The sequence below is a fragment of the Apium graveolens genome, chromosome 9 (assembly GCF_009905375.1).
Source record: "Apium graveolens cultivar Ventura chromosome 9, ASM990537v1, whole genome shotgun sequence".
Taxonomy (NCBI): domain Eukaryota; kingdom Viridiplantae; phylum Streptophyta; class Magnoliopsida; order Apiales; family Apiaceae; genus Apium; species Apium graveolens.
This window is the reverse complement of record NC_133655.1, coordinates 273,517,229-273,543,749: the sequence shown is the minus strand read 5'-3', so window position 1 is coordinate 273,543,749 and position 26,521 is coordinate 273,517,229. Positions and strand designations below refer to the sequence as shown.

Here is a 26,521-nt window from a genome sequence, read left to right as displayed (position 1 = left end):
CATAGCTACATTGATGTGTATCCACAACTTTCTAACCCCTTCTTGAACAATATATGCAGCATAAACTGATGCTGATTCCTTGCGTGGGAAAGCAGTTGAAGGACCAACATTGCTGATATAGCTATAAATCATTAATGTATGCAAGGCTTCATCATAAATAAAGACAATTAAATGTATCAGAATGGATTTTATCCTTGGAGTTCAAATTAAATAAATGTAACTCCACATATATGTAACTTTCTTATGCAATACACTTTCTCGATATCTTTGTGACTGTGCAAGCTGCAGCAAAGACGGACACAAACGTCATTTCACCTAATAAGAGCTAGTCAGCGCGAAGGCCCTAAACTCACCTACTAAACATTTCACTTTACATTGAAGTTGTGTACAATCAGAAAAAGAGAATATGTGAAATATAGTTAACATTAGTAACAGATACAAATTAGAAAAGACGGAAGGTAAACACATGGAAGAACATCAGTTTATTATAAAACTCATTGCTAGTATTAATAAGACAATGCCATAACAATAGAACCACAAGAAATGCTGAAACAGTCTAACCTTCAGTTTAAAAAATCTTGATCCAAGCAAATAGAGGATCCAAGCAATTGTGCATTTATAAGAAGCTGCGCAACCAGAAAAAATGCATGCGTAAAAGGACTTCCAGTCTTCCACCAACACGAAAGCGAGGTGAATGTGTATTTTTTATACGACCCCGTCACAGATTGGTTCAGTTGGTTAAAGAGAGAATAACTATTCTTTTGGTCACGTGTTCGAATCACACGGGAGGGGAATTTATAATTATGTCTCATGAGTCTGTCTCTTAAATGCGGTTTAACTTGGTTCACGTGGTTCGCAGGCTATTGCGTTCGCAACCGAAGGGTAGCGGTTGTAGGTTATCTAAGATTTAAAAAAAACCCAGTTGGATACTTGGATAAGACTTGGACAATTCACTGAATGAATCTGCGAAAAAACAACGATGATCAAAATTATCACATCCCAGATTTCCCAGATACTAAACTCTAGTGACATTATAAGACTACCAAAATTTGCAAAAGAGTCACCAAGTTGAGAAAGAGCATCCCTGTGTTCCTTTGCAACATGCATTTTCTTTGTACTAGAATGGCTGTGTTAAAAATTAAACCTAGCATTATAAGAATCTGCAACTTTACCATAAAAACTTACTCCTACAACATAAATGTACATATATTTCAAGAATGATATACCAGCAGAAAATGAAAAAAAAAACTCTATCTGCAAATCAGGAAAAGTATTACAAGCAGACACTAAATCAGCTAATATTAGGGGGGCCACTCTAAGTAGAAGAAGAAATTATACATGGAGGAGGTGTGGATTTTAAAAAATACTTTAAAATATAATATAGAGATTAGAAAAAATCCTGTATTCAATTTAGATTTTAAAAAGTCTACCGAAATCTGGCAGTATTCAATTTGAATTTTTAAAAATTCATCAAAATTTGATGGTATTCAAAATTTCGTGGATTTTTTTTTATTTAAAAAAGTAGTGAATTTTGATGGATTTGCTAATTCATTTTTAATCTTTTAAAATCTCTTTGCAATACTTGAGATTTTACAATACAAGAGATTTTGAAGGAAAATTTCATAAAATCAGCAAGACTCTGCAAGATTTTTCTATCAACTCTGTCAAAATCTACGAACAATTAAAATCAACTAATTTTTTTTAAAATCCATGAATTATTATCAATCTTTTAAAATCTGAAATAAACACACCCCGTAGAAATAGAACTGGAAATGGATTAAGAGTAGTGTTCTAAAAATCACCTATTCAACCGATTAATCCCCTACAAAGTATTCGACCGATATATAATAAAATATATAAAATAAGGAATATGAAATAAAATAAAATATAATAAAATATCAAAGAGAGTAAGGAGAGAAGTGACTTAAAAATAAGACTCAAAAGGTTATCCTAGTGATATAAGGCGTAATTAGGACATTATTGATTCAAATTTATTTATCATATGCCTTAAATTTCAATTTAGCACATTATATAGTGACTCTGACCACTTTCGGTTCAAGTTTTCTTCTTTTGAATTCTCAAGTATTACGTGCGGCCCAACTGACTACTTTCGTTAATATAGTGACTCTGACCACTTTTGGTTCAAGTTTCATTTTTTTGTTAGAAGTTGAGATATGATATGCAATTTATTTTAATTCTGATTAAAATTAGAAAGTATCACAAATACAAAGTAACCCATGCCTTCTTAGTCTAGATGCGAGAGTTTGAACCTTATCAGATGCGATACCCGTGTGGGTGTGAACCTTGTCAAATAGAAGGTCAGGCGGGTGTGTTGTTTGATCCGTGACAAATGCAGGCGGTGTTTGATTAATGTATTTGTTTAATGAAAATCGGAACCTTAAAACTAAAGGATACTGTTTGAATTACTAATTTAGTGGTGAGGAATGATAACCTATTCTCTGGGTAAATTAAACCCAACATAGCCCTTGAATTTTCATTCCATTTTCACTGTTATTAACCCTCATTCTCATATTCTTCGTTTTTATTCCTGATTTTCTTTCCCGGTGTATCCAAACACCCCTGTAGTAATCACTAGACTAAAAAGGTGTCGTTGAATTTATAGTCAGGATCACAGATTTCAAAAATTAAAATTAATGATTAAGTTATCAATTTATAATTTATTGGATAATAATAGAATATATCAAAAATGCTAAAAACCTCAAATTTGTATCCCAAAAAATTGTATCAAAAATGCTAAAAACTCATCAACAATTTTTAAAAACTTCTGCCCATCTCGACAACAGATGGACAAGAAATGGGAGAGTACTAAAATAAGGTGGTGAGTGGGTTATGTTTCAATCGTAATTATGACCCCTAGCAATATAAATAAAAAAAACTAATACTGCTGAATTGTGGTTGAGCACTCTGCGATCTCAACTAGGCATCTACCATAAAAAAAATAGCCATGAATGCAGATCAACGACCCACCACAATCTCCTTACTCATTCTTTTCTTTTCTTTACTTGATTTTGGAGCACAGTCATATCTGAAAGCTAGTTTTTAAAAGCAAATTCGAGATTTGATTAAATGAAATTTTAAATATTAACATTTAATAGTTATCTCTTTAAAATAGCGGTTTGATTTCAAAAGATTAATGTGTTTATTTATCAAATAGCTTTATTAAATTAGTTAAATTTGATTTGTTAGCTAGAGTAAAACCTCTGTTCTAAAAATTACGGATTTTACCGATTAATCATCCGATTAATTATTTTAATATGTTATGTTGATTTATTTTTATAATCTGATTAATCATTACACTTTTTTTCTTAAGTTAAAATATTTAATTTAATAAATTAATAATTTCTCTATTTTATTAAAAATATCTGATGAATGCTCCGATTAATCAGTCTAATTAATCACTGATTATGCGATTAATGACTGTAAGGTTACTCTACCGAACAATACCGAATTCTGCTTATTAAAATAATGAGTAAAACAGTTGAATCAATTTGTTAGTCAGCATAATTTAGTAAATAAGTTAATTTAAACAATTAATTAAATAACATTTAACCGCTAATCATCCAACATGTACCGATATTAAAAGATTATATGAATATCAAAAACATACACTATGCTGATTAGTACTATCGTCGAGCAAACTCAAACAAGGCCAAACTGCTACTATCCTCACCCAACCTGCATTAGAATCGACTTGAATGTGCATTAAATATTTACTACCACCCCTACCATCCCCCCTGGTCCAGTGGGCCCATTAACAAATGTTTCAGTAACTGCAATAACTCATTCATTTATTGCTGGACTTTGTCATATTTGTGTCAATGTTCCTTTTTTTGTAGAAGCTAAAATTGCCCAAAATTTATTACTGAATTACTCATTTATTAATTAAAATTTTTAAAAATTTTGTTTTTGTATATTGAGCTAGAGAGATTATTATATATATATATATATATTTTTTATAGTAGATAATCTCCTGAGACCAAGAGGATAGTTTTCCTTTTTTTAACCAGCTGAGCCAACCCTTACGGGCGATTATTATATATTTTTTTTTGTACAATATCAGAGTTTTACGGGAGTAATTTGTAAAGCGGCTGTATATTGTTTTGTGAAACTTCCATTATCACGTATTTCTGAAATTGGAATTAATCGGTCGAGATACAAATTAATAATTTATCAAAAATTTATAAACAGACAAATAATTTATGGGTGAATTATAAAATCGGTCAATTATTGTGAAAAAAATATTTATAAATTTTGAAAAAATCGGTCAATTTTTACTAACACAATATTATACCGCTGTCGCTGAGATTTTGTTTTTGATGTTTGCGTTATGCACTAGAAATAAGATACCGATTCCATATAAAGAATTCCGTAGTTTGATTACGCAATGCAATGAGGACTAAAGACTCCTACACGACTACAAAATTTAGTTGGTAGAGTTGAATTAGTATTGTAGTAAAGCCTAAACTAGAAAAACAAATCACAACTTCATTTTCATCGCCATCGCCTAAACTCAACATCCTTGACCCAACACTTCTTCTTGTTGAATTAATCAAACAATAATTCTTTTGTTTTGAATTAAGAATCAGAAAAGACTATATTTCGGCCAAAAAAAAAATCGGAAACATTCGACTGATTCGATAATTGATTGGCTGATTGTTCAAAATTTGCCTATAAGTTCTTCAAAAATATTTGTTTGATTCAATAAATAGCATATAAATCATTCGACTTTTTAAAAATCATCAAAAACAAAGTTTGAAATCTCAATGTTATAGTTTCGATTTCCAAAATCCGTGATCACGGTTGGAATTGGGATTGTCCCCTGTGAGTTGTGAATTGTGATACGTTCAGTTTTCGTATAGTGTTTATCTAAACGGCTAAACCATCTTGTTTGGGATGGACCATCTCCACTGTTTTAACAATGTGAATTTGTTTGGTAATGTAAATCAGACACTCCTGCACAACTCTGGTTGATCCTACAAGTCCCCCCCTTCCTTCATTATTACACACTGACATTTTTCCAACTGTTATTTCATACATAGTACTTACAAGTTACAACTCTACACTACATCCTCGAAACACCTTCTCTTTCAAACAATTCAAATATATTATATGAATATATGATATGATATTTAGACCCTGTTACAATTGATCTCAAGAAAATTAATCCATGGCTCCTTCCTCTTCCTCCATTCCCTCCCTTTCTCCTCCTTTAGCTCCTCACTCCTTCACTCCTGTAAGTACATTTTCTTTTATTAATCTCTCGGTACAGGGTCCGATTCAAACGAGAACTATTTAAACATTCGTAAACATAAAACCATTGTTTTTCTACACCATGTGCATTTTTTTAATATATTTTTCGCAATTTTTTTAACGTATTTCTCAGGGTTTTCTTGATAATTCTTGACTGTTTTTTTGCTTTGGAAACAAAAAACAATCTCTGGAAATAACATTTCCCGTAATTTTTTTGTGTATGACAGATAATGGAATGTGATAGAGAAGGCAAGGAAGATGAAGAATATTTACAAGACCAAACAAGTTCTATTAAATCTACACCTAGTCAACAACATGTTAGTATGTGCAACAAAGACTTCGAAACTAATTATGTGCATCAGCCAACTCCTCTGCATCATAAAAATGTCAAAACATCACGCCGGAGAAAATCAAGCAGTGGTAGTGAATTAGCCTCAGCCTCCGTCGAGGACCGCGGAGTGTCATGCAATAAGTGTCGTCCAAGCAACCGCGAGAAAATATCTGTAGCTTCGTTAGGCAGTGGTGGAAATAATCGACGGTCTTTTTCGAGTCCTAATGGTATTTTGATGTCATTTTTTGGTACGAAAAAAAGTCCAAGAATTTTGTCCGACGTGTCGTCCACGTCGGAGGAACGGTGGAAAATTGTGGCCACGGAGCTTTCGAGTAAGCTCGTGCAAGCTACTCGAAAGCGAGAGGAGGCGGTACAAGAGGCTTCTAAATTGAAGCGTTCGATGGCGGAGATTGAGAAAAAAATTAATAAGCTCGAAATGTATTGTCACACTTTGAAATCGGGGCTTGATCAGTGTAGTAGTGTTTCGGTATCGGTGATGAATAAATCGGTTGGTTTGAAGCATGAGAGTGTGGTGATTGGTGACAAGGATAAAGTTGTGGAGAATTTTTTGGTTTCGGTTTCGGAGGCGAGGTCAACGGTTCGATTTTTGGCTCGGTCATTGACGCTTCAGCTGCGTCGAGTGGGGAATAAAGTTTATGATCAAATTTTGGTGCTTCTTCGGCCTTACGATATTAAGGTTTCATTGTCTAGAAATCCGAAAGAGTTGATGACTTATATTGAGGCATTGTTAAACAAGTGCCTGTTCAAAGATTTCGAGTCAATCGGGTTCGATAAGAGTTCAGCGAACCTAATCCTGAATCCGATTGATCGTTGCGAGGCGAATTTCGCCTCCTACGACAAATTGAGAAGTTTAGAATGGGATGATGTGTTGAACAAGGGGACTAAGCATTTCAGCGAGGAGTTTAGTAAGTTTTGTGATAGGAAAATGAGTGAGATTGTGGCAATGTTAGGGTGGAACAAAGCATGGCCTGAGCCACTTTTACAAGCCTTCTTTGGTGCGTCTAAGGCAGTGTGGTTAGTGCACCTTTTGGCTAACTCAGTGCACCCGGGGTTGCCAATTTTTCGAGTGGATAAAGAAGCTAAATTCGACTTGATTTACATGGAAGATATGGTCGGAGACAAAGGTCGGAGATTGGTTCCGGCCTCGGTTCGGATCATGGTTGTGCCTGGATTCTATGTGTATGGCAATGTGGTTAAGTGCAAGGTAGTTTGCAGGTATCACAATAACATGAATGGCAGTGATAATGTGGAAGAAAAGGGTTTTAGTTCAATCCCATCTCCTAAATGACAATTGATATAATATAAAGTTTTGCTTTTAATATATGCGTCTTCTAATTAGCTCTTTCAAAGTTAGCGGATTAGCTTCAAACCCTTATTTAAATCAGTTGATTATCAAATACCAAAAAATTCATTCGGTGAAACGTTTTGATTTAAACTGCTAATTTTTATCAATTCTTTCATTTTCAAGAGATTTTTGGTACTGAAATGAAAATGTATATCAACATTATTTCAAAATCGATAATCAGTAGATTACTTGCATATCAAATTATGCTCGGTTAGTTAAAGAGTAGATAACTATTCTGTTCATTACATGTTCGAATATCACACCACGAATATTTTTTTTAACAAAACGAAGGAAAATCTATGATTATGCCTCCTGAGTAGAGTATGTCGTTTAAATACGGTTTATCTTGGTTCACGTGATTTACAGACTATTACGTGAGCTCGTAGGGTAATAATAATAATAATAATAATAATAATAATAATAATAATAATAATAATAATAATAATAAGTCTGTCTGTAATTCTGCTATCGTACTATCACCTTTATTTTTTTTCAAGAAATAATATTTGCAACTTTCTTTTACTTTTTTTGAAAAATGACGGAAATTTTAGTTGGGGTTGTTGCATTTAAGTTTGCATCAGGTTCCAAAATCGTATTTCTTTAAATAAAAATGTGAAAAACATATTTTTGCAAAAAAAAATTAAAAAAATATTTTTTTTTCAAAAAAACTCAAAATATTATGGAGTCCTATTTTGTAAAGTTTATTTTAGAACTCCACTTCCAGCAAAAAAATATATGTTTTCCTATCTGAGGAAAGATGTGTTAAATTTTGTAGAACCTCCATTTCGAAGTTTCCTGATCGACAACAACATTTGGATCTCTAGAGTTTCTTTTGGGTTGGCTGGGTTCTTCTTTAACAAGCTCGGTTATTAATTAACGGCCCACGGGCCATTTTGATAAAGCATATTACGCATCAAGTATTATTGTTTTTTTACATGTAAACAATTAGAATGCTTACACATATTGAACCCATCATGAATCGAATCTACAAAAGTAAGGTATAGGAACACAAATGAAGCAATTGCAAGCTCTAGAAACGTGTTGATCTACGTAATTTAACTAATGATAAAAGTGGAGAATAATTAATCTTTGTATTAAGTAGTATAATTTGTTCATCAACATGATTGATGGCAATATATCCTTATAATTTATGATTACTACATTGAAATGTTTACTATCTTGGTTAAATTGTAATATGGTCACTAGAATGAAGTGCATATATCGAAAAATAGTGATTTGTTCATCAGGCGAAAAAAGATGATTGATGGCAATACATGCTTATAATTTATGATTACTACATTGAAATGTTTACTACAAAGATAAGTTTAAATCGCAATATGATCACTAGAGTTAAGTGCATATATCGAAAAACAGATTTTAGTGATCGGGATCTCGTTTGCATTACTCTAATTGCAAGTAATGATATGGCCGTTAATCAAACACGTGAACTTGACGAAAAATATTAAAATGTAACAGGAGTTGAATTTAGTGACATGAGTCAGCATCTCAAAAGTTACATAATGTCCACCTATTAAGCATATGTCGACACTTGTGTGCTATCTCTGTATGTAAGTAGTGATTTTCTATACATCTTGATTGAATGTAAATCAATTTTTCAATTTTTATATTTTTTGCGAATTATTTTTAATTTTGTTAAAATTTAAATATTTGGTTTTATGTTTACAATATTCTTTCTTCTTTAATTTTGAGAAAATACAAATTTTTATTTAATTTTGAAATATTAGTTTTAAATTTTAAAATTTTCAAGATTTATCAATATATATTGCATTCAAAAAAAATTATTTAATGTTTTCAAATCTACAAAATTATACAAAATTATAAAATTGTTCTAGCATACTCTTCATTATTACAACCTAAAAAAAATAGTTCTATATTAATTAAAATCTAATTTGAATACTTCAGTTTCATCCAGTCCTTAGTTTCCAAAATTATTAATTATATTAACTTAATCTTCTTTCATCCTCATGAACAATAGTATCTCTCTTATTTTCATGCAATAGGTAATAAGAATTTTGTAAAAATTGATATTTTGTTTTATATCTATTTAAGAGGATCTTTCCAATTTTGTAAATGAGTGCTACTTCAATGATTTTAAAGATTTATTAAAGAGGAAAGAATATCCAAATTAATTATACATGTTACATTAAATTTCACTGTTGATTGACATATTATTTCAATTAAATCTAATTGTTGATTGGTCTGTGTAAATTGTAATTATCATCTAAAAATTGAGTCAATATCGAGGTCAACTTCTTTCCGTCAAATCCATTTTTTAATTTAACGGCACTGTTATTACTTGCAACTTGAATGGTGCAAATAAGTCTCTGATAACTTGGATTAATTTTTTGATATATGCCATATAATTAAGTGACCATTTTGATATTTAACCCTACAAAGATATTCACGAAATATCTCTTTTGGTTACTCCGACGAATAAAATTAAATCTGACGGGTTGTTTAGACAACAAGGTGGGTGTGTGAATGTGTTTAATCTGAAAAAAAATATGTAAGGGATTACAACAGTGATTAACAATAATCATATAGAAGTGCAGGTAGTATAATTTCTTTCTGTTTAAGATGAGTATAATTATTCATTTTGTGGTGGGCCAAAATCGTACTACTATCTATGACAATAATAATACCTACAAAGTATAACAATAATAATGGTAATAAAGTCCACTAATTTGACTAGTGAGTCCGCCTCACTTGGCCCTTGATACATTATTGAGGAGATGAAAAACTCTTCAATGTATTATTTCTGCTTTTCTCTTTTCTCACTTTTTCTCCTCATCTTGTTGGCCTGAGGTTGAGGAGCAGAATGATTAAAATGCATTCCCTAAACATACATACACAATACATGTACATTGTTTGTTTCTTTCTCATCAAAACAAAGCTTATTCTGCCCACACAGGGACTTGATTCTAGCCGTTTAACGTCCTAAAAACGTGAAACGAAAAAACAAAGAGGTTTCAAGTTGTTGCGACTCGTTCCACGACCACGGTTATATATTAAGAGAGTCCGGGAAAACCCATCTTACTCCGTTAATTTGTGTCAAGCTTTACGCTCCAGAACATAGCGTTTTCTTACTATCTAGGAATCGAGCAACCGATCATGTATTTTAAAATTCATCCATCAGTATTTCAAAATAAAATGCATTTTTAACATAAAAAGAAACTGTTAATTATTAAGCAAAAAAGAGAGGAGCAACTGTCCATCTAGTGCATCACCCTTGCAAATGTATGACAGTATGAGCATTAGTAGCAAGTAGCAACTTGTACATATTAGTAGCCCACCACATGTAATGCAATAATCAACAAAATACGGAAAATAATAATATTCATGATTATACAGATAAATCAACGATATAAAGTAAAAGGATTTGGTGAAGAATACAGAAAAGTTAGAGACTTTTTGTCTGAATTAGAATCATCAAGGACTCAACTTTGGTACCAGAATATAAATAATCAAGTTACATGTGAATTAACAGTACAATAAAGCAAAAGGCAAAGAAAATACACTTGTTTTTCCTAGAGCAACGTATCTACTCCATTTTTATAAATTTTTAATTTCACGCAAGGATACATATAACACAAAAACATACTCAATGTCTTAAACCACACATTGGACTTATTTTTTCATTTTTCTATCCGGAGAATATTATATTAAAGAGAATAAACCTACCATAAGAGAGAAACTGAAGAACCAATTCTTTTTGCAGCTAAAAGAACTTCCCCATTGCATGTGATTTTCCAAAAAGTAGCATCTTTTTTGGTTTTACTGGAATAACTGTTCTGTACAAAGCTGAAGTAGATGAGCACAACATGTCAACAACTTAAGTGTATAGCAGCAGTGTGAAACTTAAGTGAAGAATATGGGGGGGGAAAAGAAATTTAGGAAGGAATAACAACAAATTATCATACACAGATTTGTCAAAACTTACAGACTAATCGACCTTGTTCAAATATTTTTATAGCTTTTGTGCTAGGTACAGTAATTTTAGCTTAAAGGATAGAAACTCCGTCCAGGTGACATCTGAACAACACTTATATGTGTTAATAAACATGTTTATTACACATGTTTCACATTGTAAAAGAAAAGAAAATTAATCAAAAATTACTTAAACAGTCGTTCACGGATCCAAGAAACAATTAAATGGAAACAAAACAGTCAAGAAAATTGCCAGGTGATTCTGGTAAAATTTTAAAGAAAAAAACTAATTTTACAAACTAATCATTATACAAGCTTTTCCTATACAAAATTACAAAAATAAAAAGTACTAGTGGAGTGATGTATACCAAGTTGCATTTTTTATTTCTACTCTATGAAAAACTGGTGAGCAGTCAGTTTACTAGGCTGATAAACAGTGTAAGCAACTCTTGCCGACATAATCCTGTCATTCCACCAAATTGCAGTCGTTCCACCAAATCTGCAATAATTTGACCCCTGATCCTAGTCTAATTCAACATTCAAACACATTTTCTTTTCGTTATTTTTAATCTAATATAACATAAATATTTCTAATTTTAAATTACAAAGTAGCTGCAAATTCCTTGCTTTTCTAGTTTTATTAGATTGAAATATTTCATGAGGAAACTAACGCATTAGAAATGACTATAAAAATTCAAAATCTGCCTTGAAATTATCTATTTTAAACTTGTCTTTTATTCTAATAATAAAGTGAAAATAATAACTCCTGTTGCTACTTTGACACAGCTATACTCCAAGTGCCCTTTCTACTCTTCTACTCATTGCCTTTCCATAAAGTAGTGCACCAAACCAATCTATTAATCAATTTTCATTTTTGCAACCTGCTTTTTCTTGAGGTGGGTAAGTAGTAGAATCAGCAAAATCAGTGTATGTGCGTGTATGAAAAATGTATATGATGAGAAGATATGATGAGCCTTAATTTTCTTAGATATACTTACATGGCCTACAAACAAAAGTTGCAATAACGTATACAGTCATAAGTTTCCTTTACTGGAATAGAACAACTTTTCCTGTATTAATCATGAACCATCCCTTCTCAGTAACTTTAAATAATTCTACATGCAATGTATTATTACATACATATTTCTGCCTTTATTTCATACTTCAGTTTTTTTCCCTACTGGCTTCAGTACATTTCAACTAATCATATACATATATCATATATGTGCGGGCATATATAGTAATATAGGTAAATACCTTCAAATAATATTTATACAAGCAGCAGGAATCCAATGCAATCAATTACATTGATTGTTATGGTATGTGTAGTTATAGCATTTGCAAGAGCCAAGAAGTACTAAAGCAATATATGATAGAAATATTCTAATAACGAAGTAAAAACAAAAGCAGACTGACTTGTGCATTAAGTAGCAAGATAAGACACTTGGGAAGAGATGTAATGCATTTTTGTTTAGGTTATCCTAAACAATACAAGTGTAGGCCAGCAGCCAGCTTAATCTCTCATTTTGCAAACTCATTCATTTCAGCTTAAACTCTCTTTTTGCAAACTTATACAATCAGAGTTGCATACTAGTACAAGATTTTTTCTAAGCGGGGTTTTTTAGAAGACCCCCAACCCTATATTCACACACACACATTGTCTTTATTCAGAGTTGAACTCTCGACTTCCCACGGAAAGCGAGAGGTTTATTTAATTTCTCTGTTTTGGTAGTTAAATTTACTTCCATACATGAATACCAAATAGAGTGTATACTATGCAATCAGCTTGTAAGTTATAACATTTACTTGTATGAACATAGTAACTGAAATATAATACAAGAAGAAAACTGCAGGAGACTTGGACTATTACCGGTCATTTGTAGCTTTCCTCTTAATTTTAGAGCTGTCTGGAATAATCAAAGTAATTCATGTCTTAACAAATCACTATCAGGCATCATCTGCTTTGCTAAATGCTGACAGCCTCTCTTCTGCTCTGGGTCCTCTCACAACTTTAGTTTGCACTTGTGATCATCATCGAATGACCCTGCACTAATGTCACAAGCTATGGAATGTTTTAAAGGAGTTATTTAACTACCAAGACGTGGTGCCCTTGAACAACCAAAATAGGGGGAAAAACTATATACAATACTGTTCCAGAGAGAAGGGAAAAATAATTGTCAGCAATCCTGCCAGATAAGTATATCAATTTGTATCAAAACTATTTAGCAAAAAAAAATATCTGTATCAAAACTATTTGCATTCAGTTGAAAATTTTGTTTCCAGAATTTATCAGAACTAAGCAATTAGCAGAAATAAGAACATTAAATACAATAAGTTTCGTATTAATTCAAATAATGGCTACTATAGCTCCTAGTGAAGGTTTAACAATAATCAAATATGCCCGTATTTAATAGGGAAATAAAACTGCGCAATTAATAAAGTAGGACTGTGAATTAGCACCGGCAATCAGGAAAGTGAAAGAGGTTTATATGGTGGAACCATAACATCACTTGGAACCCTTTCGAAATCCACCATATACAAGATATTGTAATTACCAAAAAAGGAATCTAAACAAAAAGAAACCGATAATATGCGTATAACTCTCTCATGCTTGTTTTGCATAGAACATGATTAGGGAATAGGAAAAGAGGCTGAGTGTGCAAATACCGACAGTCTCTTACAGTCTTACATTTAAAAAAAATAAAACCAATAATTGCTGAAGGCGTATAACATTAGTCAATCTTGAACTTCATATTTCAATTACTACAAGTGACAAATCAAACTGCATGTTGAAGAGATAAATCCATACTTGTTTAAGTTAAACTTGTTATATAAACTTAAACTGATCATACTTTTGGTACACGTTCTTCAGGAAAAGGGAGATGAAACGTTATCAAATGAAGCAAGGAAAAATGTTGCACCAATTTTTGGTGTTCAAAATTCAGTTCTGCCACATTTTCATGTACAAAGAGGAAAAATTATTAGCAAATCCATAATTCTGATAAACTCAATAATAGCTTAAAAATCCTAACAAGGTGCAACATCTGTATAATACATTGTTTCCCTTCAAATGTTCCCTCACTATTAATTTTGATTCTTTTGAAGTTAAATTAAACACGTACCAGCTAGAGGGAACAACTAAGAACAAATAAGACAAATTCCTACAACTCATAATTCTAGAACAGGAAAAAATTAGGGTTGAACAGATGAATATTACAGAGAAGATGCATCAACAAAAACTTCATTCAGCACATTATCCTCACCACCATTTTCCACGATTAAAAATTCTGCATCCTTATCTTCATCATGAGAAAAGTCCTGCCTCTGAAGCTTTGAATGGGCAGCAACAAATATCAGTTTCTGAGCCCTGTCCATACCTGCCCTGGAATGTGCATTGGCACTAATCCATCTCAAGAAAGACGCATTGCACTTGAACCCAAATGAAGTGGCATGAAGAAAGATAAGCCTTACTGCAACTTTCCCGAGTGCCTTAAACTCGGTAAGGTAAGTTTCCCATACAAGCCTGCTACTCTGGGGGTTGGCAATTTTCATCTTTCCAGTAGTAGGATCTCTCTGTTTTAACTGTACAGCTTGGGCATACACTGGATCAAGCCCTTCTGTTCTCCATTTCATAAGCTCCATCAGTACAATGTGAGCTTCTTCTCTGGAAACAAGCCTTGTTATAAGTTTGTCAACATCTTTCTCTTGTTCGGGTGTCAAGCATTTGAAAGGTGGTAAGTACTTCCCACTGATGTCCCTAATCAAATACAAAGGATCGAGTACAAATGCAGCAGCCCAGGCTGGGTGATAATTCTTTCGAAACCTCCTTTCAATCACTCTTTCTATAGGTGCTGGAATAATGTGAAACTTCGAACACCAGTCCCTCACTTTAACTCTAAGATCTTCCCAGAGTGGAAGGCATTGCCCGACATGTGGCTTCTCCACTTCTATTTCCTCCGCCATTCCTTTGACCAGTTTCACTAATGAATGTATGGCTTCCAATTCAGTCCAAAAATGGGGATTCCTCATCATTTCCTCAATTTCTTGAGCAAGTGGCTCTTCCATGGAAATTAACTTATACGAATCATCAAGCAACACTAACTGAAGGGCCCTAGCGGAGCTCAGTATGTCTTCCATCATAGTGCAGACAGGTCCAAAACTCAATCTTTCACCATAAAAGGGCACTCTTAATAACCCGGCATGCCCATATTCCTGCAACTGAAACTTGTGAAAATTACTTCGAACTTGAGACTTACCGTTGACAAAATTAGCTAGTTTAGAACAATTCTCAATAACTTTTTTGAACAACGGAAGTTCTTTCATAAAATCCTTAATCAAACTATTAAACCCTTGTAACTGACAAGTAAGATTCACCATCCAGTGGTGCTGATTCTCCAAATTCTTCAATGCCTTGGACTTAAACCTGTCAGAAACTATACCTACACATTGCCGCACATTATTCCCACATATATCTAAAATTACCTCCCACAAAACCTCCTCGGCATACTTAGGGGGGACATACCCGCTAGTAAAAACCGCCCTACGAAAGACACTCGTCCCATTCGGAAGATTCAAACCTAACTTGACCAAATTCTCTTCACCAACATGTCCATAATTTTTTGCTTTCCATCCATCAGAGCCAATCTGGAAGAACATGGCGTCACGAATCTTTACTTCCGACTCCGCCTTAGCTTCAGCATACTTAACATCCAATCTTTCCCCAGCCAATTCTTTTATCGATACAGATGGCAATCCCACATGATTAAGAAAGGCCTTAAACTTAGGATGCTCCAAAGATGAAAACGACACTAACCCACAACAATCATACACCCAATCAGCAAGATTATCAAGTGCTGAATCAACCTGCATTTTACTCAAACTCAAACAAGGTGAAGCTTTCGGACTCTTTAGCTTCTTTACACTATCCTCAAACATAGCTAATGCACCTAAATCTTCCTTCCCACCCGACAAAACCAAATGCTGCTGCTGCTGTTGTTGTTGTTGTTGTTGCTGTTGCGGTTTTTGCTCGTAATGCTGATCTTGCTGCCCTACCATCCCACCACCACCAATTGTAACCGGAGAATAAGCAGCCTCACCCAAAACTCTTGAACCATCACCAATAGCCAATGGCTGCACAGCCTGAACTTGAAACTCATTACAATTATTCCCACTACCACTACCACTACCACGCCCTCTAGAAGCACAAGAAATGCGTTTTCGCCCACTATGCTTCTTCGGAGAAGCTAAACTAAGTGGAGCTGGAGACTGCACAGGGGCACTAGCCCCCGGAGAATTAAAATTGGGACAAGACCCTCTTTTGAGATGTTCAGTAGCAGTTCTTGATGGGTTTGAAGCAGAAAAAACAGAATCACACAACCCACACCGCAGTTTCACAGCTTTCGGAAAACCCGAATCTGAAACCAAAATTGGCTCTAAATGGGACCAATACCAAGCCCCTTTCCCCTTAATTGCCTTAGTTCTAACCATTACTAATCCTTCATAACGTTTTTGTACTCCTTTAGCCTCAGTCTCATTAGATGGCTGTTGAGTACTTATAGCTACAGCAGTGTTGTTGTTAGCTGCCATTACACAAATGTATGATTATTTGATGATTTAATTTGTGGGTTTGGTGTAAAATTCAAGAATTGATGTGGGTTTGTGATAAAGATACAATCTTGTTGATAAAGATTCAATCTTTATGGTAAAGATTCAATCTTTATGGTAAAGATTCAATCTTTAAGCTTCTCGGTTGGTTAATTGGTGAAAATGGTTGTTAGGTGTGTGTTTAAGTTGCCGGCGGTGGCCGGAATTTCAAGAACCGGCGGTGGGTCATGGTGAAAAATAAGGGTTTGAAGAAAGGTAAGTTTGGTTTAGTTGAGAGTGTTTAAATGAGAAAGTTGTGAATGAGTGAAGGATGAAGCGAAGGAAAAGAGGAGTTTAAGGGTTTAGATTGGGGACAAAAATGTGATGCAAGTGGGCAGTTGAGTTCAGTGAGGTTTGTACTCACAAAAATAAAACCTTAATTCACGCGCTTATTGTGTGTGAGTGTGTTTTTGAATAGGAGGGGTTGTAAGAAGAAATAGATTGTCAGTGATGATCTTTAGAATCTTGGAAGAAAGGGAAAGATGTTGGAAGTGTTAAGAATTTGAACCAATGAATTTGACAAAGATGGTGATAGCACTGATGGGCTTTCATAATGAGTGAGGCGAGTTTTCCAAGTAACAAAAAAAACATGTCCTTGCTAAAATATACCATTAGTAGTTTTCCCGACCTAATTAAATTTTCTTTATATTTCATGGTAGAAAACCAACCAGACTGAAAACCTAATTCTATCATAATTATTACGGACCAGGTACCGCATTGGCTATATCCGGTCTTGAAACCGGACCAGTTTAATTATTATATATAGGCAAAGGATTAAATATGAATTAAATTTATAATAAAAATTATAAATTAATCTAATCCATTATATTAATTTAATCTAATGGTTCCCGTAAAAGCACCGCACCCAACTAATATGTACCTCTCGCACACAATCTCGACTTTTCTACTCTGTATTTAATTTGATTTTTCTCGTCTAACGGTAAGTTTTTTAAATCCGATTTCATTGTATTTTTCTGCATCTCTCAACAACGATCGATTTACATACCATATGTGTTCTATTTCGAAGTAATTTTTTAAAAAAATATTTGATTTCTAGTTTATATTATAAAAATGGTTTATATTAGAATAGCCTCATAATTTAATTAATATAATCTAACTATGATCTTTTTTCAAATTTAAAAATATTAAAAAGTTTTGTCATTTCGTACAATAATAAAATTTTAAAATAAATACATGTCTTATTATTTGAATAGTAAATATTTATTTTTAAATATATGAATATCAATGCTAGAACAAAGCTAAAATACGAAGTTTAATAATTTAGACTATAATACTATTATGTTTTATTATATTTATTTAATATCTATTAAATTTGGATTGTTAAAATATGACATGTGTAATTGTTTGATTTTATGTATGATCTTCTAAGATATAAATAAAATTAAAATAAATATATATATGAATATATGTCTATTTAGATCTGGACTGAATTATTTTAAGTTTTAAATCGGAGTGGAACGAAAATCGATTTTTTTTAATTTAAAGACAGGATCGGTTATGTTTTATCTCGTCTAAGGTTCTGTTTGGAATTGTTGTTAAAAATTGTTGTGCCGTTAGAAAAAGTGCTTTTGAAAAAAGTGTTGTTGTAAAAATCATATGACTGTTTGGTAATTTTTTTAATATGTACATGTTTTGATGCAAAAAATTAAAAATAATAATATTTTTGATAAGGTTTGATGGTGAAATCAGCATCTGCTTCCCGCAAAAGTTGAAAAACAATTTTTTTCTAAAAGCACGAGAAGACTTATTTTTTCTAACAACAGTTTTTGGGGCAAAAATACTTTTTCAAGAAATAACCTTTAAATTTTATCAAAAAAATTTTTAACTGCTTTTCACTTCACCAATACACCCTAAATCTTGAACTAGTACCCTCGATAGGGTCTAATTGACATGTCCGGCCCTAACTATGATTACAAGGTACATACTGCACACATATTTCATATTAGGATAATATTTTTACATAATGTTATTTTGCATATTATAATAATATTTTTTTAAGCATAATTTTGCAGAATTATCATGGCGCTCTCATTATTATTATTGAATTTTGTTTTACTTATTATATTAATATTTTAAAAATAAAGTTTCTAAGATTATATCAGGGAACTTATTTGAGATGCAAGTGTTTTTAGTACAAAATAGCAATGATATTTTCATAAATATGTCTAAATTTTCTGTAATTATTTTCATAAGGGTGTAACTTATCCTTTTTTATTGAAAGAAAAGGTTGTTACTTATTCTTAATATTTCAATAGTGGAGCGTATAATTGTAAAAATAAATATAACTATAATAAAAAGAAAATAGACGGGGGAGGTGAAGCCAAGATATAACAATACGATACGGAGTGGAGGGGAGAGGCTACTAAAGCTAGAGTGGTTATATTGTACAAGTACTATTTCCATATAACAAGGTATTGGTTTGGTTATTGTCCCTCTACTGTCGTTATATGTCCGGATAGAAATGCCAAAACTATACTACACAACATCCCCTCTTGCTATATTGCAATCACCATCTTTTTCCTTTCTATTGTCAATAATTTGTGTGAAACTAAAAATTTGCATTATTGTAGCTGGAATGCCTTGCAAAATTTCTGGAATGCTTACATTATATTTATCGCAGATTTTACGAGCAAGACGACCTCTTTACCTGGTTCCGCTGTTGATTACAAGTACTATATGTACTTTGATAAATCCGGAAAAATAAACAGCCAAGTCTGCTCCATGTATTTTGGCGTTTCCAAATTTAAAAAAAAATAAGAACGCTCAACTCCCTAACCCAAACTGTAACATTCAAGACTCAGGGGAATGTTAAAGACGTGAAGTACATACATAGAGACCAGTTGCAGCCACAGAGAAGAAGAATGACATGTCAGAAACTGCAATACAGAACTCTGAACTGGTAAAGTTAACAAAATTTAGAGCAAGGCACAGGAAAACATAATTCGATTTCAAGCTATAGCATTGCATATTCAAACTTCAGAGTCCTTTTCCAAAACGGCAGATACACATTAATTTTCATTAAAAGGACATGAAAGAAAAAGGAAAGATAATTTACTTCATTCCCACGAAAACCAATAAAGGTACTGGATTTGTGTCATGAAACTACATTTGATGATATCAGCTTGAATCTACATTTAAGTGAGGCTGTCATTCTTGCGTAGCATACCACTGATATCAATATCTTCTGGAAGAATTTAAAAGTCCGATGAACTAGTCAAATTTGTAATCTTGAGGCGATGTGCTGCCTGGAACTTGATTTTGTTTACCATTGCTTTTCGTTCCCTCCTTCAACTGGATCAAAGAAAAAAGAGGATGTTAAGAATAAATGCTGAAACAAGTTTCTTCCACTTAATAACATTCAACATTCACATAAATAATTACAACTAGCTATATAAAGTTTAGAGCCTATGTTACACAAATTTGGCTGAGAGAATTGTACACGGTTAGGAATCTAATTGTCGATTCTCAATCTTGAAAATAGGATTCAATGTAGTTGATTTTAAATTTTGGAAATACAGGGATTCTTAGATATGGATCCAAATTTTGACAAGAGTGTGGGGACTGTGTATGAAAATGTGAATCGTAAAATTTTACATTGTTTTCAAAAATAGTGCATATTACCTACAATTTTGTTGCAAATAATTGTACTAAAGCATATATACTACAAAATTCAATGGATACTATTTAAGGAAACAAGTCCTTCAGAGATCTTGCACCTATATATAAGTTGCCCAGATGCCTTGGATTAGACTGCAAAAGTGTGAAGTTTCTAGTAGCAAAATGAAGGATCAGATACGGTGGAAAATTGAAGAATCTGTGTAGCGGAGTTCACAACAAAAACTTTAGAATTTGGAACTGTTATATATACAACATGGTTATGGTGGGAACATAATTACACTGTGGATATTAATGATAACTTGTCAGAAATGGCTAAGTCAGACATGCTTGGGAATTAGAGTCAGACATGCTTGATAAATATCCTCATTTGTTTAGCTAAGTCAGATTCTGAGGACAGAATCTTTTTAAGGGGGAAAGGATATAACGACTCGTATATTTTCTATTATTTTAAAGTGTGATAATTGAATAATTAATTAAATAAAATATGTTTATTGGTTTTGGCAGCGGTATGTTGTTTTTATTATTCATCTGTGATCTATTGGTATATAGGTTGGATTGTGTGATTTATTATATGGTTTTGTCGTTTTAAAAGAGTCTCCTTCACTTCTAAAATGTATATTACCCATATACACAAGCACACCATACATTAAACAACTGCTAATAAGTTTGTTCTCCCTTTTCAAAAAACTGTAGAGATGTACACCCCTATCACACTTCAAAGTGAAGATATGGAAAAAGTGATAACTAAATTGGTGCTGAAGATAATAAAATGACATATGTATTGTAGGGTTTTACCTGGCGAAGGAGTCTCTTCTGACACCGGTAGCCCTATATGATTAAGAAGTAAGCATTATTAATTATCATTCAGTGTTCACATCTCAAACTTATATAATTGACATGACAATAAAACTAATAAATACACCAACCTTGTCAGTTCCATAGATGTAGTCGCAGTAAGTGAACACTGAAGCAAAGTTGCTTTGGCTTTGTCCACCGACATAGTGATGATAATCATGGTAGTCCGCCCCACCATAAAACGGAATATATTTTGTCAGAGTCCAAGGGATTTCATACCTGTTTATGACAAACCAGCAACTTCATAACTTAAACTTTCTATTAGTCCTTTTGTTTTCAATAAACAAGGAGACTGTACACTTGGCAACAAGATTCAAGCACACCAGGCTGAACATCAACTCCAAATACATCCCTTACAGTTTCATATCTCCCAACAATCTATACTATATACTATACTATTATAAGCAAAATAAGGTATATTTGGTTGGCTTTCGGCTTGGTACAATATAGTAAACACAATAACAACTGTTAGATTTTAAAGCAAATAGATAAAAACCATTAAATGTAATACAAAGGAATATTCTTTATGTTAATATCTTAACTACTATCATAGGTCTAAGGTTCGAAAACCATTAACATTGCACAACATAATATAATTAAACATTTATTATTAATTTTAAAAATACAAAGAAAGGTATATGGTTCGAACCCCATCAATAACATATTATATAATTTATTCCATTGTATATTCTATAAAAAAAAATTCTTTGTAATGAAAAACTATATAATTATAAAAAAACTGATGATGATGATGATGATGATGATGATGATGATAATAATAATAATAATAATAATTAAATAAATACTAAAAAAATTCTGTGTATCGCATGACACATGTTATAAGCTAGTATGTGTTATGTAAAGACAAATGAAGGTTTGCAAAAAATATAAAAAGCAAAAGCGTAAAATTACTCAAGATTTGTAAGATCAAACGATTCTTGATTACAATTGAATTCTAGTTTACAACCTGGAATTCTAGTTAACATTCAAAGATTCTCTTAGGAAGTTACTAATGTTTCAGAATTGCATGAAATGTCCGTAGTAGATGAAATCAAGAAGAAACAAATTCCATTGGATGACATAACAGTAGGTAGCACATGCAGTATATAGCCATATAGACATATAGTTACAAATTTTAAGTTGCAACCATAGTACACCAAAAAAATGAAAAACATCTTAACATGATTACAAGCACTAAAAGTTAAATTTTAGTTCTACTTCTCTTGACCTTTTCTGTAAGTAGGTGATTTCTTAAATCTTCTTTTGAATTGCAATTAACCTATTTCTAAAATCAAATTGCCCAGATTTGGACCTCTTTAGGCAATAATTCTCGTCTCCGAATGATAATCACTGATCATACTTATGTACGATGCTATTATTTCAAAAATGAATTAATATCACAATGCTGATCATTGTCCAACTCTGCCTGATCAACAATTACCACTTAGCAACTTCTAATTCGGCATATGGACATATAGTCAGGTAGTGAAGGACCCTTATCAGAGGTAAGAAATTCTTATCCTTCGAAAGGTGCTACTCTGAAAGTAGGCTGACATTAACATATACTACTGATGCACATCAGAAACAAAGCAGTATTAATTTACATTTTTCTAAGAATTTTTTTCAAAGGTATAGAATCAGTTCGCTGCTCTCCCGCCCCTCCCTCTCCCTCTTTCTTTTAGACCTAGCTTATCAATTTATTAACTGTCCTACACAGGGAAGTTCCAAACCATCTGAGGGCCTACATGAGAAGTGAAAAATGAGCCGTAATTTTTTTTAGTTTCCGTCTTGCCGATATTGTTAAGTACACAATACATCACTACAGAGTAAGAATCTATTTAATATTGAAGAGTTTTATTCAGTATTTCTTTAGCACTATTAAACTCTTTATTGATTTTCTTTTTTTCTTAGTTCCCGATTATACTTTATTGGGAACATCAAAATGAGCGCCTATTCTTCCTATAGCCAAAAGAGCCAATGTTTAGAACCCAAATAAAAATCTTATTTTTAGTAATTATTTAGAAACATATTGGTTTTTAGGTGGAAAATTCTTAAATATAATAGGGCCCGACCTGGTCACCGTATCACTGAATCGGCCCTGATCCTACACCTACACGGCTACACACAACTTATTTTGAAACACAAGCCAACTTCATAAAGTTCCAACTAAGCGAAATGTTGGTCCTATTCCGTTCCAGCCAAGTTCTTTTTCGAAAGGAAGTTATTTCACTAAAAAAATAGGTTCTTGATGAGCTGCAAGTATTAAATCATACATGTTTATGTATTACCTTTTTCAATCTATGGGTATCCACTCTCCAAGAAAATAATGTCAGAAAACTCTGGGAAAAGAAATGTTTGCACTGAAGAATAACTTGTATTGCAACAATTTTTTTTAAAAATGTAGATGACAGAATGTCCATTCGCTTCAAAAGTTCCAAAAAAGAAAAGAGAAAAGTTCAGGAAGAATAACTCGAGGGTTATATAAATGACACATACAACCCGTAATCATAGTAGTTTCTCAGAAACTTAAACTTAATTAGTCACTAACACGCAGTGGTCAAGACAACAAAAAAAACATAAATATTTTAATTAAGCTAAAAAAAAGGGTACTCTTAGCAAAAGTCACTTTTACAGATTCCACCAATTATTTCACTTTATAAACAGTCAATATATATGCAGTTATCATTGGTATCAGTTAGTCAAAACTATCATAGCAAATAAATGACAATCATATAAAGCAAATTTTAATAGAGTAGTAGGGTATAACAAAGGCATGCGTACCCGCTATGAGTCTCAATAGCCTCAACCTGCCTCAATGCAATCCACAACCAAAAGGTAATCATATGCCCTGGAGCCATAGCTGGCCCAAGAAACGACGGAATCCCCAAAATCAAAACCTCCGCCCAATGAGCATATGGAGCAGCATACGATATAGGAGCAGTATATTCATGGTGAACCTTATGAATTATTTCATACAAACCCCATTCAGTATGCAGAAACCTATGAATCCAGTAATTCGTATAATCCTCAACAATAAAATAAACAGTCAATTGAGCTAAAATCTCATAAATAGATGGCAAGGGCAGGCTCGTCCTTATCCCAATCATCTGCAAATAATAAAAACCAATTCACATTCATATAATTAGGCCAAAAAATCAACATTTCAAAATTTGAAATATATAACGCAATCTCTAATTAAATCCAATCCACATTCATATTTTTAGCACAAAACATACAAATTGAAAGTATAAAAAGAATTCATAAAACAAAACAATATGTAATCATCTACGACTAAACTAAAAAAAACCACATTCATATGTTCACAAATTTAGTGTAAAACATAAGATTGACAAAACTCGAAGAACATAAACCCAAAAAATTAAAAGGCATTCTTTTTTATAACGTTCTCGATTCATACTTAAATTAAAACATCCATGTAGTAACTGTAAAACATCAAACATTTCTAAAATCGAAAAACCCCAAAACTTAAAGAAACAACATTTTGAACACAATCTCTACTCATGAATCAAATCATTTACACAATTAGGCCAAAACATCGAAAAAACCAGAAAAACAAAACAAGTTGTAATCATCTACAATCACACTCATATCAATCCACATTCAAAAATTTAAGCTAAATCATGAATGTATAAAATAAAAAAAAAACCTGAAATTGATATAACAATCTATTTTACACACACATTCTTGATTCTTACTTCAACTAAAACACTCATACAATTAGGACAAAATAGCAAAACCCAAAACACACAAAAAAAACAATCTTTTGATCAGCTTCACCATTCTTGAATCAACACATGCACACAATCAGACTAAACTTAAAAACATTAAAACTTGAAAAATCGAAAAAAAAACTCGAAACATAATAAAAAAAAACAATCTTTCAATCAAATTCACCATTCTTGAATCAAAACATTCATACAATCAAACTAAAGCACAAAACATGAAATCTCCAACAATCAGAAAAAAACTCCGAAACATAATAAAAACAATATTTCAATCAAATTCACCATTCTTGAATCAAAACATTCATACAATCAGGCTAAAACATCAATCATCAATAATCAAAAAATCAAAATTCAAAAATCGAAAAAACCCGAAACAAAAAAACCAATCCTTACTTGAATAGAAGGGTAAGAAACAAGCTGAAGAGGCCCAACAACAAGAATAAACATCCTCATAACCTCCTTATAACACCCGAAAATCTCGAAAAAACTCAGCTTAATCTTGGGCTGAATTTTATACTGGTGTAAATTCTTGACAAAGATCTCAAGACCCACATAGTAAAGAGGCACAATGGAGAACACCAAGAACAGAAAAATGAGGTTGTGACAGTAAAGAAAGTAATCAGATTTGGTGGCTGAGTATTTTAACCAAAGGGTTTCTGGATATGTGAGAGTTCTGTTGAGGGTGGTCTCTGCGGCGGCGATGGTGGTGTACGGCAGCATTGTACGGCGGCGATCGGATGGATCAAAGGGTGAGTGTGTGTCTGTGGAGTGTGTGTTTCGGGAGTTAAAATATGCGGGAAGAGGCAGAGGGGGTTTAGTTTTTTTTAAACGGAGGTGTGTGAATAGAGTGTCTCCACTGTGGAATGTTTTTTTAGAAAATTTTATGGATCGTTTCGAAAATGAAAACGGAAAATGAATAAACTAAACCAAATATATCCGCTATATCGGTCCGGTCTAATCAAGATCCATGAAGCTTTCTCCTCGTTCCAAATAATAAAAAAAAATCCCGGCTTATATATGTGTCAAAAATACGTAAAAAATGAAAACAAGAATATAGCATATACGCCAGAATCAATACTCACTTCAAACAAATAAATAAACTGATCACTTAAATTAAAAATAGTCGAAACAAACCTTACCCCATAGTATAATTTACATGGGACTTACCTAATTATTTGTTGTTTATTACTTGATCGCCCGCAAGTTGCAACCAGTCGGATAAAAAATTTGAAAATCCACTTTGAAATTGATAATGATGAAAATCCGTACATACAAAAAGTAACCGCTCAAAATAAAGTTTTTTCTCTAGATGAACAAAATGTATTTTTCTATTGTTAAAGTTGCTTCTGAATGAAATTATATAAGAGAGAAGATAATCACTTTTGTTCCAAACTTGATCTCGATCCCTAGAAGAAGTAAAATAAAGAATTGCCAGTGTCCTTGATCTTGATCTTGTAGTCAGTAGATAGGAATTAGAAGTGTAGGAAAAGTTGAAGATGATGATGACGATTATGTGAATCGCCCGAGAGAGAAGTATACATATAAACATTTATATATATATAACATGTAACACCCCAGTCCCACATCAAGGAGATTTGAGACTTCTGTTTAGTTTACAAATCAAAGTACTACTACTATGTGCACCAATAAATCATGATCTTTTGGGGGCCTGTGGTGGGCTTGTTGTAACCCAAGTTGGCTGCACTCGGGACAGTATGCTTC

General features: G+C 32.7%; 3 protein-coding genes across 3 annotated transcripts; 1 reads left to right on the top strand and 2 right to left on the bottom strand.

Moving 5' to 3' along the window:
- Positions 1 to 4,932: 4,932 nt before the first annotated feature.
- LOC141682631 (IRK-interacting protein-like) lies at positions 4,933 to 6,942 on the top strand. Its single transcript, XM_074487336.1, has 2 exons — positions 4,933 to 5,254; positions 5,499 to 6,942. The coding sequence occupies exons 1-2, from the start codon at positions 5,189 to 5,191 to the stop codon at positions 6,909 to 6,911; spliced, it is 1,479 nt and encodes a 492-aa protein (XP_074343437.1). The 5' UTR covers positions 4,933 to 5,188; the 3' UTR covers positions 6,912 to 6,942.
- Positions 6,943 to 13,912: 6,970 nt separating this feature from the next.
- Positions 13,913 to 17,068, bottom strand: LOC141684187 (uncharacterized). Its single transcript, XM_074489027.1, has one exon. The coding sequence runs from the start codon at positions 16,500 to 16,502 to the stop codon at positions 14,130 to 14,132; it is 2,373 nt and encodes a 790-aa protein (XP_074345128.1). The 5' UTR covers positions 16,503 to 17,068; the 3' UTR covers positions 13,913 to 14,129.
- Positions 17,069 to 19,614: 2,546 nt separating this feature from the next.
- LOC141684756 (methylsterol monooxygenase 1-2-like) lies at positions 19,615 to 25,643 on the bottom strand. Its single transcript, XM_074489864.1, has 5 exons — positions 25,193 to 25,643; positions 23,835 to 24,160; positions 21,125 to 21,272; positions 20,994 to 21,026; positions 19,615 to 19,871 (listed from the first exon to the last, which is right to left on the bottom strand). The coding sequence occupies exons 1-5, from the start codon at positions 25,517 to 25,519 to the stop codon at positions 19,791 to 19,793; spliced, it is 915 nt and encodes a 304-aa protein (XP_074345965.1). The 5' UTR covers positions 25,520 to 25,643; the 3' UTR covers positions 19,615 to 19,790.
- Between the last annotated feature and the right edge of the window lie 878 nt (positions 25,644 to 26,521).

Coding starts and splice junctions, on each gene's coding strand:
- LOC141684187 (XM_074489027.1), bottom strand. CDS start 16,502: ATGGCAGCTAACAACAACACTGCTGTAGCTATAAGTACTCAACAGCCA.
- LOC141682631 (XM_074487336.1), top strand. CDS start 5,189: ATGGCTCCTTCCTCTTCCTCCATTCCCTCCCTTTCTCCTCCTTTAGCT. Junction 5,255..5,498: donor CTCCTCACTCCTTCACTCCT/GTAAGTACATTT, acceptor TGTGTATGACAG/ATAATGGAATGTGATAGAGA.
- LOC141684756 (XM_074489864.1), bottom strand. CDS start 25,519: ATGCTGCCGTACACCACCATCGCCGCCGCAGAGACCACCCTCAACAGA. Junction 24,161..25,192: donor TTTCTTACCCTTCTATTCAA/GTAAGGATTGGT, acceptor TATTATTTGCAG/ATGATTGGGATAAGGACGAG. Junction 19,872..20,993: donor AGAAGAGACTCCTTCGCCAG/GTAAAACCCTAC, acceptor TCTTTGATCCAG/TTGAAGGAGGGAACGAAAAG.